Below are 15,100 nucleotides of genomic sequence, written 5' to 3'. Positions count from 1 at the left end.
AACAGAATTTGGACATCAAAATAATGAAAATATGTTAAATTGGGAGAATAGAGAAATCTTAGACTAGTAGTGATAAAATAATAGGAAAGTCAGGAAAAGTCAGCACTATCTTTTCATCTAATGACTAGAGGGCTTTAATTTGTTAAACATCTAGAATTATTAAGGAAGAGACAAAAGAGATTTGGAATTTGAGAGTTAATGCTCTATCAACTAAAAACACAAAATGAAAAACAAACAATAAAGTCAGTCAGGCAGAAACATGATCTTTTTCCTCAGGCAAAAATCTATTCTTTACTTCTCTTCTCTTATTTGGAGTTCTTTATTTTTCTTAAAAGGGCAGAGAAAGGTGATGGTGAGTCAGGGCTTCAAAACACTCTAGGGAACCTGCCCGGTGAGATAGCTGTGGGAAGGAGATCTTCAGGATTTTAAAAAGTCTCCTTCTAGTATACACAGCTGTAAGAAGCAAACAGGCTCTAGTTGAGGGATTGTATAAAAATTCTGATTCTGGGGGCATTGGGAGAAAAAAAACCCTATCAACAGCTATCTTTCAGAAAGAGCTACATATGGGCATTTCTGGACAATAATTCAGCATTAACTGAAGTAACCTAATAGTGCCTAATGTTGAGTACAGCCAAAAGAAATATATTTTTTCCACAAAATGTGAACAGGTTTAAAAGGCAATTACTGTTTTTTTCATAAAAATACACAATACCAAGAAAGACATTTCTAGAAAATATTTGTTGCCCATGCAAAAATGAACAAAAAGTTATACTGCCTTACCTGCTTGCATATACACAAATATTATCTACCAAGGGAAAATTCTTCAAAGCTGCTTCAACTTTACCAAGAGAAACATATTCACCTGCTTGAAGCTTTACAAGATCCTTTTTACGATCTATTGAATGGGAAATTAAAATGAATGCTATAATGAATAAAGAACATGAAAATTATATGTAAAAGGTTAGATTTATGATGGTCCTACTATTCATTCTGATTGTAAGAATGCGTAAATTTAATAAATTGTGTCTTACACTCGTCCCAGTGTGTTGTGTTCAACACCTAGAATTCTTACCAATCACCACTGACTAGGAATTCTGAGAACATAACTCTATATATTTGGAAGTTGCTTCAGCTAGAGAAGACTAATCTAATGTTACAGGCCTCTTCTAGGGAGAGCCTTAATAAATCCAATGAATCAAAGGTTCTGTTTTCCTCTGTTCAATCTTGTCCTTGGAGGCTGTCTGGACAAATCCCTGCATTTTTGTTGGCAAAGTTTTTCAGAAGTGGTTTGCCATCATCTCCTTCTTAGGACAAAGAAAATGTGACTGGCCCAAGGTCACCCACTGGCTTTATGCCTAAAATAGGTTTAGAACCAGGGGTGGGCTTCAAAACTTTTTAGCAAGGGGTTTTCTGCCCAGTTGCTGGGTGGGTATGGCCATGGTGGGCATGGCCTAGTGAGCCTCCAGCACCACAGGGGGTGGGCGGTGTTTTTGCCCTCCCTGGACTCCGGAGGAATAAAATGGCCTCCCCAGACTCTGGAGGCCCCCTGGAGGCCAGAAACAGGCCTCTTTCCGGCCTTCCTGAACTTTGGATAGGCCAGTTTTTCACCCTCCCCAACCCTCCATTCGGGCCCTGCACTTACCTGCATCCAAAATAGGGTCACGTGGGGACACCTGAGAGAGAAGGCATGGTCGGGGCCAGCCAGGAGTGGGATTTGGGGGTTCTCCAAACTGTACATAGACTTAGCTAGAGGTTCTCCGAGTACTTGTGAACCCCCAGCAGCCCACCCGTTTAAAATTCTTGGTATACCAGTTTTTAACCTGATGCTTATACCAAACTATACCAAACTGATTCTCCAACATATTGAAAATAAATAAGAAACGAACTATCAATAGAACATGCATATAGCATATAGCATTAAATATATTCAAATAAGTAATAGAGAACCAATTCTACCATAGTTAAATGATTTTGCAACAAAAAGTATTTCAATTACTTAAGTTCTGCACACTACACTCACCAATAATTTTTAGACACCCATCTGATTGGAATTCCCCAATATCTCCAGTATAGAGCCACCTCTGTCCATTCTCATCAACCATAAAATCACTTTTGGTTCGTTCTTCGTTTTTGTAGTATCCCATAGTTATGTTTGGACCACCAATAACAATCTCACCTCTAGGGTATGGTTTATCTGTATTAAAGTATCCACCTATAGAACAGATATATTTCAAATTCAACACAAGTGAATTTGTATATACGGACACATTTTTTTTCAAAGCTGCACACATATATATATGCACTATCATACATAGAAAAAGCAGCAAGACAGGATTTCCATAAATTTGTTCCTGTTCCAGCCAATGATGTAGTTAGCAACTCTAATTTTTAATGTGCTAGTTTTGGTTTATTATTATATATAAACAGGAATGCTGTGTTATTATGTGAGAAAACAAGAAAGGAAAAGAAGGCATGGAATATTGTTAAATGTTGACTTCTATGGAGAGAAACAACCAGTTCATATAGATAAGTAAGAAACACATGGGTTCTTCAGCTGTTCCCAGTGAAAAAAAGAACCAAGTAGGTTGCTTATTAATGTTGTGTGGAAATGCTAGCATTAAACTACCATACACTAAGGATACACTGAAAATGTGGACTGGAAGAGTTCTACAATAAAACACTTTCATGGACTAGAAAGTATTCAAACACACACACACACACACACACATACACACACACACACACACACAGCTACTATGCAAATGGTTCAACTAGACATAGTGAATTGTGTAATACAATAATTAAAGCTGCAGGCATAATTCTAAACAATGAATTCACAGCTGTCATTCCAGCATCCTACATGGAAGTGATTGTTCTATCATTCAACACTGGTCATCTGCTTAGCTAAGAAACTGAAATGAAGTTCTATCAAGTCTATAAATTCTGTTCAAGAAAATAAATCCAAAAGAGCTGACTTGGCTTGGAATCAAAATGCAATGTTCATTTTCTTTCTATCATTCCCAAAACATTCAAGATAAACTCAGGTTGCAGAGTAAAAACAAAGGTTAACTTTTTCAGTAATGATGTAATTACAAACAAATTATGCAAAACAGGTTAAGTAAAAAAGATAGTGTAGGTAATAGCCCGAAAATGGCACCTATAATAAATATTTGAAATTCAAGGCCTTCTTTAGCTAAATCCAGTATAAGCTACTGTTACCACAGTTAGAGTGCCCAGCTCCACAGTACTAGCCTTTTATATTTATCTTATTAACAGTGACTAAATTTTTCCATTGTGTGATTCAAGTATAAACAGCAAAAATAATTTATGAGAATTTTGATAAAGGCATTGCAAATATTATAGAAATAAGATTTTAAGGCCAGCAATTCTTCTGTGTAGTCTTTTCACTTAATATTTATTGATAATGCTTAAAGTATGTAATTTTAAAATGCAATATTTAGTGAAAGAACCCTAACTACTTGAAATAGAATATACATGCAAAAAGTATTAATATTTGTCATCTTGCATTTAAAAAAATATTTTTTGTTAATTTTATGTGTACCATGTGACAGATTACTTATTTTAAGATCTGGCTATAGGAAGTCCAGCTAGAAAATATATATTTAAAAAGCAGGTGTCAGCAAAGTTTTCCCGACCTGTTCCTGAGTTGTCAGCATGTATCATGCACGTACTTCTATATTCTATATTACAAATGAAAAAAAATCTGTATGCTTCTGCAAATGTTTATGGTTTCTTGATAATACTTAAAAAGGTGTCGACATACACACATTAGATGCTAATTCTCTTTCTTTCAGAAATCCCTCTTGACAGCAGGAGAACCTGCATAGTAGCTACAACACATATAACATTTTGATCTTGGTTTTAATATTAATTGAAATGTTTTAAATGGTTTTAGCACGTGTGTAAATTGTTGGTTTTATTGTATGCCCCCAAATTCACCCTGTGTCAGATAGGCCTCTGTTGTGGCCCAGCAGGATCCGGTTGAGCTGCTGATGGACTCGGATAGCGAGGAACCATATGAGTCTGCCCTGGATGATGTGGAGGACCCTGGGCAGGGTTCAGACTCAGAGCAGGGACCAGAAAGGCTGGTTGGCCACCAGGAGGCGCCTGAGGCATGGAGCAGTGAGGAGGATCAAAGGCAGTTTGTCCCTGATTGAGATTGAGAAGGGCTAAGAAACGGAAGCAGCAACTCCGTAGGCAGACTCACAGAAGATGATTAAGCACAGGTGGTTGTTGATTGGCCCCTCCCAAGAGAGATTATAGGTGAGGGGTTGGGAGGGGACATTTGCAGGAAACAACCGTTCGAATTAGTAGTTAAGAAAATCTATCTGTGTATTCTAGTCATGTCTGTTCATTTGGACTATCTGCATTGCTTCATTTGAATTATCTGGTTGCTGCAGAGCTATTCTATTGAACGTGAGTTGCCTGAGCCCTCCCAAGGATTCAAAATATACTATGAGGCACCATTTGGGCTAATTTAAGGTTGCAAAGAGAAAAACTGACAGTAGAGTTTTAGTAATATATAAATAAAATATTCTCCTGAGATAACAAGATCAATGTCTGTGCCTTGGGACAATCACATAATATCAACAATACTACTAATATTTTATACTGAAATAAAAAATCCACTTACAATGGAAGAATTAGTCTATACACAATCTTTCTGTGAAAATTGAACTTCATAGGATTCCATCTTACCAAGATGATTATATTTTCTCTTGGCTTATCACCACTAGTGACATATGTGCTACATTTAAGATTTATTTTTATAAGCTATATATACTGCCTTTCATTGGATAACTACTTTAATTTTTGTTAATATGGTGGATGCCACATAATCATAAAACGTTTGTTTATTTATGTCTAAGAAAGTTTATTGTTCTATTATCTAACTTCTGTTCTGTTTAAAACTCTTTTTCATTTCTTCTTCCTTTTTATTATTGTAAACCGTCTAGAATAGACTCACAATGAAATATGCAGCAAATAAATGTAACTGATATTAACATAATATGAAAAACAATGTCCGTAATTCCAAAAGATAATGGCATCAGCATTATATGGGGTGAAAAATTCAAAATCTCTCATTTCCTATGTTGGAGGAAAAGAGATAATCACTGATTTTTTCAGTCATTGCAATTTAGTAAGAGGTTCAAGATCTCAGCTCCCCCTTTACTTTGACAGGATTTAAGAGGCATTTCACAACATGTTGGTGGGAACTATACAAACCTAGAACAAGATAGTTTGAGGTGCTGGTCTTAAACTTAGTAGGACTGAAACAATCTAAAATGGTCAGCAACAGGACTATGGCCTCACAGAATCCTCTGGGGCTGGAACCTAAGAGCTCAGAACCATGTCCGATCAAATTTTGATAGCAAAATTATTGAAAATGTGCTTGTATTTTATGTTCTTTAAAAAATAAAAAAACTTCTCAAAATGACTGAGGAAGAACACATACACACAAACACCCCAGGAAGTCATCAACGTAATGCCCACATGTCCTGCAAATGCTTCAGAGCTTCGGAGAGGCTTAGTTTAAAACTCAGAAAAACTAAATACAGAACCTGCCCTCATTTATGCCACTAACAATCAAGCCTTTCTGATATGTTAATGTATTCAACCTTTTCCAAAAAGAACCATCACACAATCATTAAAACATTTTCCTACCTTCTTCCCAATTCATCAGCTTGATTTCACAACAAATTAAGGGTGCTCCCACTCTGCCTGTTGTGTAGTCCCAAACTGAAATTTAGGAAAATAAAATATAATCAAAAATTCAGACATAGTTTCAGTAGCAATTATCATGAATCTGAACAACTAACAATATGCAATGTCAGTGTTTTGAAATAATATCATCCAGTATGCTGATAATAAGCAGTTATATATTGTTACAATCTACTGCCATGTTGATTTACAAATACTACTCACCTTCTGTAATTGTTCCAGCCCCAGAGGATTCTGTGAGGCCATAGCCCTGTCCCACAGAACAACAAAAACAGATGTTCATAAATCTCTGAGTTGCTGCAGAAAGTGGAGCTCCTCCACACAGTAAGACCCGTATCTTCCCACCTAGCAGCATCCGGACTTTCCGGAAAACAGGCTAAAAGAGAGAGAGGAGTGGGGAGGAAGAAGAACATGAAGAAGTTGTTTCTTTACTTAAAAACATCAGTTTAACTGGCATGGCATATATAACTAATCAGAAGATTTAACTAATTTTGCAAAATGATGTTTTAGGAAAAATGCAATTGCATCCTATACATGACTACCAAGAAATAAATTATCCCCTTCTCAGTAGAACACACCCTAATAAGAAAGCATGTTACAGTAAAAGACAGATATATTATACAATAGTTATTATTTTCTTTTAAAACAGTGTAGCTGGAAGTAACTCTCCAGAATAACATTACTGTTTTATAAGCTTAACTTCTATCATTTCCCAAATGGGCTCTTTTTTGGAGCGTACCAGCCCTTCATGAAAATGTTGCTCTTTAGAGAAAAACAAATCAAACTCTCTTACCAACCTGTCACATACTGGAGTACTGTAGCCTTTTGAAATCTGTTCCATCTTGTAATTATAAGCTAAGTAAACAAATTGCGCTGAAAACTGGACATTTCATTAACTCGATTCATAACATTTTTGTAGATTCGATCCATGATTTCCTAGTTATAGAAATAAATGACATCAAGCAGAGATAAATTGCCATGGTTATACATTTACTCCATTACAGTAATCTGGAAGAGGTACTATATGGTTTAACATTAGATAAAAGATTTCCCCAATAATATGAATTCTCCAATAATTCAAACATATAATAATACAATTTCACATAAAAGGCAAAGCTTTGAAACTATTACTGAAAAAAAAAGTAATCAAAAATTATTACAATGGTCCCCAATTTTTTTCCCATGCTCAATTCACATTACTTTTCAAGTGCCTAAGCACTACTTTAACATAAGGCTATAATGATTATTTATACATTTTGTATGATTGGAGCCTTTGAAAGCCTGGAAGACAGAAGAAAGAAGAATGCATAGTATCATAGAGCACAGGAAACTGCTTTTTGCTTTTATTTTGTTTTTTCAAGCAAGGAATTACATGATGTAATTCTAAACGTTGAGTGCGGTTGGTCAGCCAGTTACGAATCCATCTGGTGGTGATGCTGTCCAAACCACATTCTTCTACTTTATCTAGTAGTAAGTTATGGTCTACCTTATCAAATGCCTTACTGAAGTCCAAGTAAACTATATCGATGGCATTCCTCTGGTCCACTAATTTTGTCACTTTGTCAAAGAATGCAATAAGATTGGTCTGGCATGATCTGTTTTTGACAAAACCATGTTGGCTTTTGGCTATTACTTTGTTTACTTCTAGGTGTTCGCTAATTCGTTGCTTGATTATCTTTTAAACTCAAATGTTTAAAAGACATAAATGCCTAAATAATTTCCATACATCAATGTCATTAATAGAACTTTTTTTAATAAAGCTGTCAAATAATATGAGGCATGAAGCATAATTAGAAAATAAGTTGCATTTTTAGTTATTCTGTAGCACCTTAAATTAATCATATGTCATTTTCATGGGAAAAGGTGCAAACAGCTGAAATGGGAATGAAAAGCAAAAAAAGGAAAATTTTATAAGCTTCTTTTAATCTGTAGTTATCAGATTCTAACTAATACTATATGTTTAAAAGAATTTTATAAGCTTCTTTTCATTTGTAGTTATTAAATTCTAATTAATATTACATGTTTAAAACAATGTAGTATACATATGTGGTACATGTCCATATCATACCGCTATTATGAAGGCTGCACAGATTTCAAGTTTATTTCTTTGTGGATACAAATTCTAGGTACTGGTTATCTCCTCTAAAGCTTTACATGGCACAAAATCAAATTATTTGCAGGGTGGTTTTGCCATTGGCTGAAATGGCAAAACTGACTACTCTGATTAAAGAAAACTGGAAACTGCTTCTGAATTTCATGTTTGATGTGTAAAAGAATGTAACCTTGACTTTGGGCTTTTCACTTCTCTTTTCTCTCTCCCTGCCTTCCTCATTGCTCTTTTATTTACTTTTGTATTTTATAATACTTAATAACTTAATAAAAATGTTTGGAGGGAAAAATTATTTGCAGGATGGTTTCCCCATCAGTTGAGTAAACTGGGCACAATCCAGATTCCTTTCCTTAAATATTACATCTAGTGGGACCTAGGAAAAGTGCATTTTTCTGTAGTAGCCCCTATCCTGATCAATACCCTTCACCCTTCCATATTCTGTCCTGTAGAATAAAAACCTTAGTCTTCTCTGCAAGACCCTTCATGTATTTACATACCCTTAGCTTTCTCTTCTCAAAAGTCAACATTCTCAATTCCCTTTAATGTTTCTTCACAAGGCTTAATTTCTAGTCCCCAATTATCCTCACTGTCATTCTCTGATCCCCATTCTAATTAGTCCAAATTCTTCTTAAAATATATTCCCTAGAACTAGATACGTAGCTGAATTATATTTTGATCAATGCAAAATTTAGTGGAATAGTTAAAGTCATTGATTAGTTAATACCCACTCAATTCATGAAATTTATTTTTGAATATTCGATCCATGATTTCCTAGTTGTAGAAATAAATTACATCAAACAGTGATAAACTGTAATGTGCTTATACATTTATTCTATCACAACAATATGTAGCAGTATTGTAAAGTAATGATGCACCTAAAATTCCATTTAGCTTTGTGGAGGCTCATTCCAAATTAAATATGGTTTAAGCATTTTTTCAAATAAGTATTCTACCAAGCCAGATATGCTCAATCGGCTGCATCTGCATTTTATGTGCATTTCCTAGGGTATTTCCTAGGGTAATAACTAGGCTATTTCTTGTTCCTATCTAATTGTTTTACCCATTTAGAAGGAAAAGTTGTTAAACACTATGTTGCCTATTAGCTGTGCTTGCTCATTTGGTCAGTGAACTTGGTCCCTGGATGTTGGCTCCCTTATATTCCAGGTTCTGTTTACTCAGCCTGGAACAATCAATCACTCTTTATTCATGCATTTTAAGAAGGTTCTAAGCATACAATACATAAATATGAATTATTTTTCTTTAAAACACACTCTCCATAATCACAAAGCTTACACACTGTTCACAAAATATTTTCCACATATATTAAACATTATTTTATAGTTGCAGACATCAACTTACTGGAACAGCTGCCATTAAAGTTGGCTTCAATGTAGACACATCACCTTTACTCCCTTTCTTTATTTTAGATGACTGAAAGAAAAATGAACAAAATAATGCAGTCTTTATTGAATCTGTTTTATTTGTTCACAATGTAGCTTATACTAAAGGAAAAGGTTTTACTGTAACTTCAGAAAATAACCCAACAATATTTTGTCAGAAATACAAAAAAGCACTGATTTTATTTTAAAATAAGACAAACTCTTTTATTTTGTATTTAGGAAATACTGTGAAATGTATCATGTCATATTTGGAGATGTTTATGTGTTGAAAAAGCTTACCTGATCACTTAGAGTTTGAGGTGATGAATAACCAATTCGGCAACCATGGGTCAAACAAACAAGTTCAGCACTTAACTCTAAAACATGAGCAAGGGGCAAGTAGCCGATGTAGGTATCTTTCTCTCTGAAAACAAATTAAGGTATTTGTCAAATTATGCCAACTCATTGCTAAGACAATAATAATATATTCTAAAACACATCTTGGCATACTGCTGCATCAAGAAAACAAACAGAAGAAAGCATAACAATATGGATAAAAGATGCAAATTATTTTATGGCATAAAGAAAAGCACATATGTTCCTAAGGATGAAGCCCAAATGCATTTAACAATATAAATTGTTTACAGTTCTATTTAGTAGCTTTTCCTCCTTGCACTATTCCTTGTAACAGTAGTTAGCACAACTGAAAAGAAACCATTCTTTCCAGTCAGATTTTCTTCTATTATTTAGCTTTATATTATCCTTGATTTAATGAAAGCGTTATGATTTATTATAGTATTGTTAAGAAATATAAACGCTATTTAAACCCCTAAAGTGAAATTAATACATACCCCAAATTTGGAATCCTTTCAGCCATCCCCGTTATGCTAGAAATAAGATTATAATGAGAGATCATGACACCTTTTGGGACTCCTGTAGAACCACTTGTATACATAATAACTGCAATGTCTGATGATACTGGTTTCAACTTCTGTTTGAAAGAAGCTTTACAAAAAGAAAGGTACAAACATAAACATTCATTAGATAAAAACATTTTTAATTGTCCCCAAGCATACACATTCAAATAAATATAACCAATTTCCTTTTCTTGACAAAGAAACAGCCAACACATCCATAGTCTTGTAAACTTTCAGTAGTCATACTAATATAAAAAAATGCCTATGGAGATTTCAGTCATGTAGATCACGGTGGTCCCAAAAATGCTTTTTCAAAAGGCAACTTGACTTCCTTGTGTTTTTTTTTTCTTGAAGATCTTTAGTCAAAACTGAAGAAGCTTCTTGGATGAGAAGTGAATTATCTTCAAGGGGAAAAAAGTCCAGTTGCCTTTTGAAATAGCACATTGAAACTAGAATGAAAAATGTTTTCATGATATTTTTTAAAAATATATACTTTATTAAATTTCTGAAAAAAATATAAACAAAAAGAAAAAGGAATTAAAAGGAAAAAATAAGAAAGAGCCAAATGCAAAGTATAAAAGAAAAGAGAAAAAAGAGAAAATCACTTCCAACTTTTAATATATAGTTAAAATATACAGTACTTTAGATCAATTAACCTTTTGATTGAACATAAATATTATCCAATATTTCTATAATAGACAATTCTAATCCCCAAATCCCCAAATTAATGAGCATGTTATTGTTAATAAACATCAACTTTTATTGAAAATGAATGTTATTTATTTATGTATTTATTTATATTCTACCTTTGTTATTTTTATAAATAACTGAAAGCGGCAAACTAATTAAATGGGAAAAAATTTGAATATACCATATTTTTCAGAATATGATGCACCTTTTTCCCCCAAAAAAGAGGCTGAAAAACTGGGTGTGTCTTATACACTGAATACAGCCATTCACTGTTGGCCTTCCAAAACAAAAATGCAAAAATGGATGCGTAGAGAGTTTGGGAGGCCTGCAAAGTGCTCCTGGGGGCTGATAAGGGCAAGAACAAGCAAAAAATGGGACCATTTTTCGCAAAAAACGAGGCGCAGAGAGGGTTCGGGAGGCATGTAGTGTTCCTGGGGGCTGGCAAGGGCAAAAACAAGTGAAAAATGGGCCCATTTTTTTGCAAAAAAAAATGAGGTGTGCAAAGATTTTGGGAGATCCGTAGAGTGCTCCTAGGGGCTGGGGAAGGCAAAAACGAGTGAAAACGGGGCCCATTTTTCTCTGATAAAGTTGATATTTAATAACTGATAAATTTTCAAAGATGTATAATGGCGTCTCAAAGATATGCTGGAAAAGTAAGAACTCTGAAGACACCTTTTATCATGTTTGCAAGAGTAAGTAACAAGAAGGCTAAGAATTATTGGGATCCTGTATGTACGCCACAGTGGCACAGTGGTTAGACTGCAATCCTGGAGGCTACTTTTGCTGATCATCGGCTGCCAGTAGTTTGACAGATCGAATTTCACCGGCTTAAGGTTGACTCAGCTTTCCATCCTTCCTAGGTTGATAAGATTGTTGGGGGCAATATGCTGACTTTGTAAACTGCTTATAGTGGGCTGTAAAGCACTATGAAGCGGTATATAAGTTTAAGTCCTATTGCTATTGCTACTTTAATTCAGAGAATTTTTTAAATAAATGTACAATAGATATTTCTTTTAGGTGTAATGGATAAGAGATTGAAAAAACATGAGATTTTGTTTTAATATATGATAACTGCAGCAAGACCTTTGTATGCACAAAGATGGAAATACTTATAGATTCCCACAATTAATGGATATTTAAGTTAATGGTACTGATTGAGATTGCAAAATTAATTGTCTTCACTTAAGAAAAAATTTTCTGTAGTTTTGTTTCTATGTGGATGTTACTTTGATTTTTTTTTGCTAAAACTCAAAATAAATATTATATTATTTCTTTCTTGTGCTTTTAAGTTTTCCTCTCTGAAATCAACAAAAAGAAGTAAGCACTTTTGTTTTAGGTTTACTGCAATTTTGTAGAGATTGATAAATAAGTGTTAGCCACATGTTCTTAAGAAAAGATACAGATACTTTAAGGAGCTGCTAACAGAAGCTACATGTATCCCCAAGTACGCTCTATTTTTCTTCAGATCAAAGTTATCATATATCTTGGCCTCCACTGGTAGACATCTGTGGATCAATTTCTGAAGGGAGGCTCAAGAAATCTGATGTCAACACTCCTATTGCTGAAGCTGAATTCATTCCACTCCCCGTTCAAGGAACTGAATTTAACTGATATCTTCTTTTAAAGGATTGGCATGATATAACATTTTTTTTTAAAAAAAATATGATTGTTTGGATACACTCTTGTAATGAAGCTTTAACCTAAAACATATTCATATTAAACATATTATTATCCTCTCTTGGTTCCTCCCTCTCCCAAGGACACACATAGTCAGAACAGGTCCTACTTGTCCAATATTGATAGCATTCAATCGTTCAATTGTTCAATCTCTGTTTGCCTTTTCTATTCCATCACCATAAGGAAAAAAATCAATTGATTTAACAGTACGTACTATTTTCTGTTTTTTCTCCAATAGCTTCAACAGATGACATCGTTTGAATACTAACACCTTTTGGAAAATCAGACCATGATGTTGGCTTGCCATCTACAGTAATAATGTGACGTAGTAGAGGAATCTGAGAAATAATGAACTATAGAGAAGAAACACATATAGTGCTTAGTATCTTCACAGTGCATAGACTTTTTAAAATCTGCTAAATTAAACTATAATCAGCTTAAGATCAAGTAACCAGACATTAAAATATACATTTACTTCACATCCACTTTGGTGCATTCTACTGCTGACACCCTTCTTTGACAGACATCTTTACAAACACTTGGCAACATATTATCTGTTTTGATATATAGCAGATTATTCAAAGATACATTCTGGGCATCAAATTTTTGGCCTATGAAGCTAATATTCAAAAAAGATGTTAGCAGTCCTTTTATGGAAAAATCCTCAGATATGACATGATTTTTCCATGCTTTGTTCCAGTGGGTACAAACAGATAATAACCCATTTTGTCATTTTTAAAATTTACCAGCCTTTCCCTCCTTTCCATTTTAAGTTGCTTACACTGTAGGAATGATTAATGGGTATAACACAGCATTTATAAGATAGCTGCTCAAAGTTGCCTGCACTCTTCCTTCGCATGTAAGTTATATATATTATGAACATCAGGTCTATGCGGCACTTATGACGCAAAGGCAAAAAGATGCTTTGGACTACACAGAGTTGTTCATGCATTATCTCTTTGCCACTTCTTAAAGTAGCTGAATCTTTCCCAGGGACCATACAACTGCCCTCTATAATTGCAGCACAACCCTGGAAAAATGGAATTAGATTTCAGGAGTTGCAGAGAGGTCCTAACAATAGCAGAGCACCTTTCTGCCTTCAACTCTGAAATGCTGTGCAGCCCTAGTTAACATGAAATGGCTATCAAGAACGATACAGTATGCTGTGTCATTCATATAAACTGCATTGTACCAAGCAGAAATGACTCTTTTATAAAGAGGTAAATATACTTGAGTCCTCTAGGAATGCAAAAGATTATGCTGACGCATTTCAGTAGGCCCTTGTTTGCTCTATGCTACATATTAAAAAAACACACACAATGGACTGAATTCATATAAACTGTTAATCCATAAGATATAGTTTACAGGCTGCTGTTGGGTTTCCACATCACACTAAATTAAAACTAAATAACTATATTATTCTTTAGAATGATACATAAACACATCTAAATATCAGAATTATCTAAGCATTAACTTAAGGACCACAGAAATTATTAATCAACATTTCCTGCGTACGAGCCATCCATATTTTTGTATTTGTATTATTTTATAAGAAAACAAAATCTCTAGAAAGCAGAAAAGAAGAAAAGATGTTATATTATTATTTAATTTTTATGGCTTCACACTCCAGAAGACTCTGGATGTTTTACAAAACATAACAACCTGGAGTACAAAGCAATATAACAATAAAAAAAACACAAAACAAAAGAATTCACAAACACTCTGACCCAACACCTAATAAGCCATATGTAACATTTTCCTCCCCAATATTAAAGGGGTAAAAGAAGTTTATATACCTGAAGGCTATATTTACCTTCAATTTTGTTTCTATCAGTTCCTTGCTTGTAATAATGGTTGTCACCTCAGTTTCATTTAATCCATGGACTATTGCAGGACCTCCCAGAGTAGCATAAAGTGTGACAACTAGTGATAAAGGGGAAAGAAACAATACATTTCCTATTGCAAATATTCAGAATATATCAAACATGTATGACACAGTGTAAATACAAAGTGTAACAGTGATTTAAATTCAATATTTTCAATTGCAAAAATTTTAGAAATTCAGGAATTGAGTCCAAAATTTACATTTCTAAGGAAGACAGTTAAGTGAATTCTGCCCCAGCTTTCTTGCCACAGTTGTTAAACGAATCTCTGCAGCTACACTTAGTAAGAAGGTTGTTAAGTGATTCTGGTTTCTGGCTTAATTATAAACATAAATCAAATACTATAATGATGGAAACTATTATCTTTCTTATTCCTCTATCAATTGCTTTGCCAATAGCACTACCAATGCAGGTCATCTTCAGACAACCATTCCTTTATTCTCTAAGAACATGGGTATACAGAATGTTAGAAGAAGAGTAGTTTTTCAAGTCACTTGTTTTGGGTAATGATAAAAATATTTACTTGGAAACAAGGAGCTGGGACAAAAGATGTATTTTGTACAGAATATAATTCCAAATTGTTGCAAAGCATATTCACATTTAATTTGGTAGGAGAAATTACAAAAATGTTAGTTTCCATGTGCTGCTTGTGCTTATTCCAGTGACCCCTATTATGAAACATAAGCCTTTCCTAGCCAGCTC

The 15,100-nt window shown here is 34.2% G+C and overlaps 1 protein-coding gene across 1 annotated transcript in view; it reads right to left on the bottom strand.

The window, feature by feature from the left end:
• Positions 1–15,100, bottom strand: part of ACSL3 (acyl-CoA synthetase long chain family member 3) — a 56,474-nt gene that overhangs the window by 8,882 nt on the left and 32,492 nt on the right. Inside the window, 11 exon segments of the mRNA XM_032225990.1 lie at positions 781–895; positions 2,021–2,212; positions 5,686–5,760; positions 5,947–6,118; positions 6,536–6,603; positions 6,606–6,678; positions 9,212–9,283; positions 9,532–9,655; positions 10,083–10,236; positions 12,730–12,868; positions 14,329–14,438. Coding sequence (XP_032081881.1) covers positions 781–895; positions 2,021–2,212; positions 5,686–5,760; positions 5,947–6,118; positions 6,536–6,603; positions 6,606–6,678; positions 9,212–9,283; positions 9,532–9,655; positions 10,083–10,236; positions 12,730–12,868; positions 14,329–14,438 — 1,294 coding nt within the window.

The sequence above is a fragment of the Thamnophis elegans genome, chromosome 10, assembly GCF_009769535.1.
Source record: "Thamnophis elegans isolate rThaEle1 chromosome 10, rThaEle1.pri, whole genome shotgun sequence".
Classification (NCBI taxonomy): Eukaryota; Metazoa; Chordata; class Lepidosauria; order Squamata; family Colubridae; genus Thamnophis; species Thamnophis elegans.
Note: the sequence above shows the minus strand (reverse complement) of the source record. Positions and strands in the feature narration are given on the sequence as shown.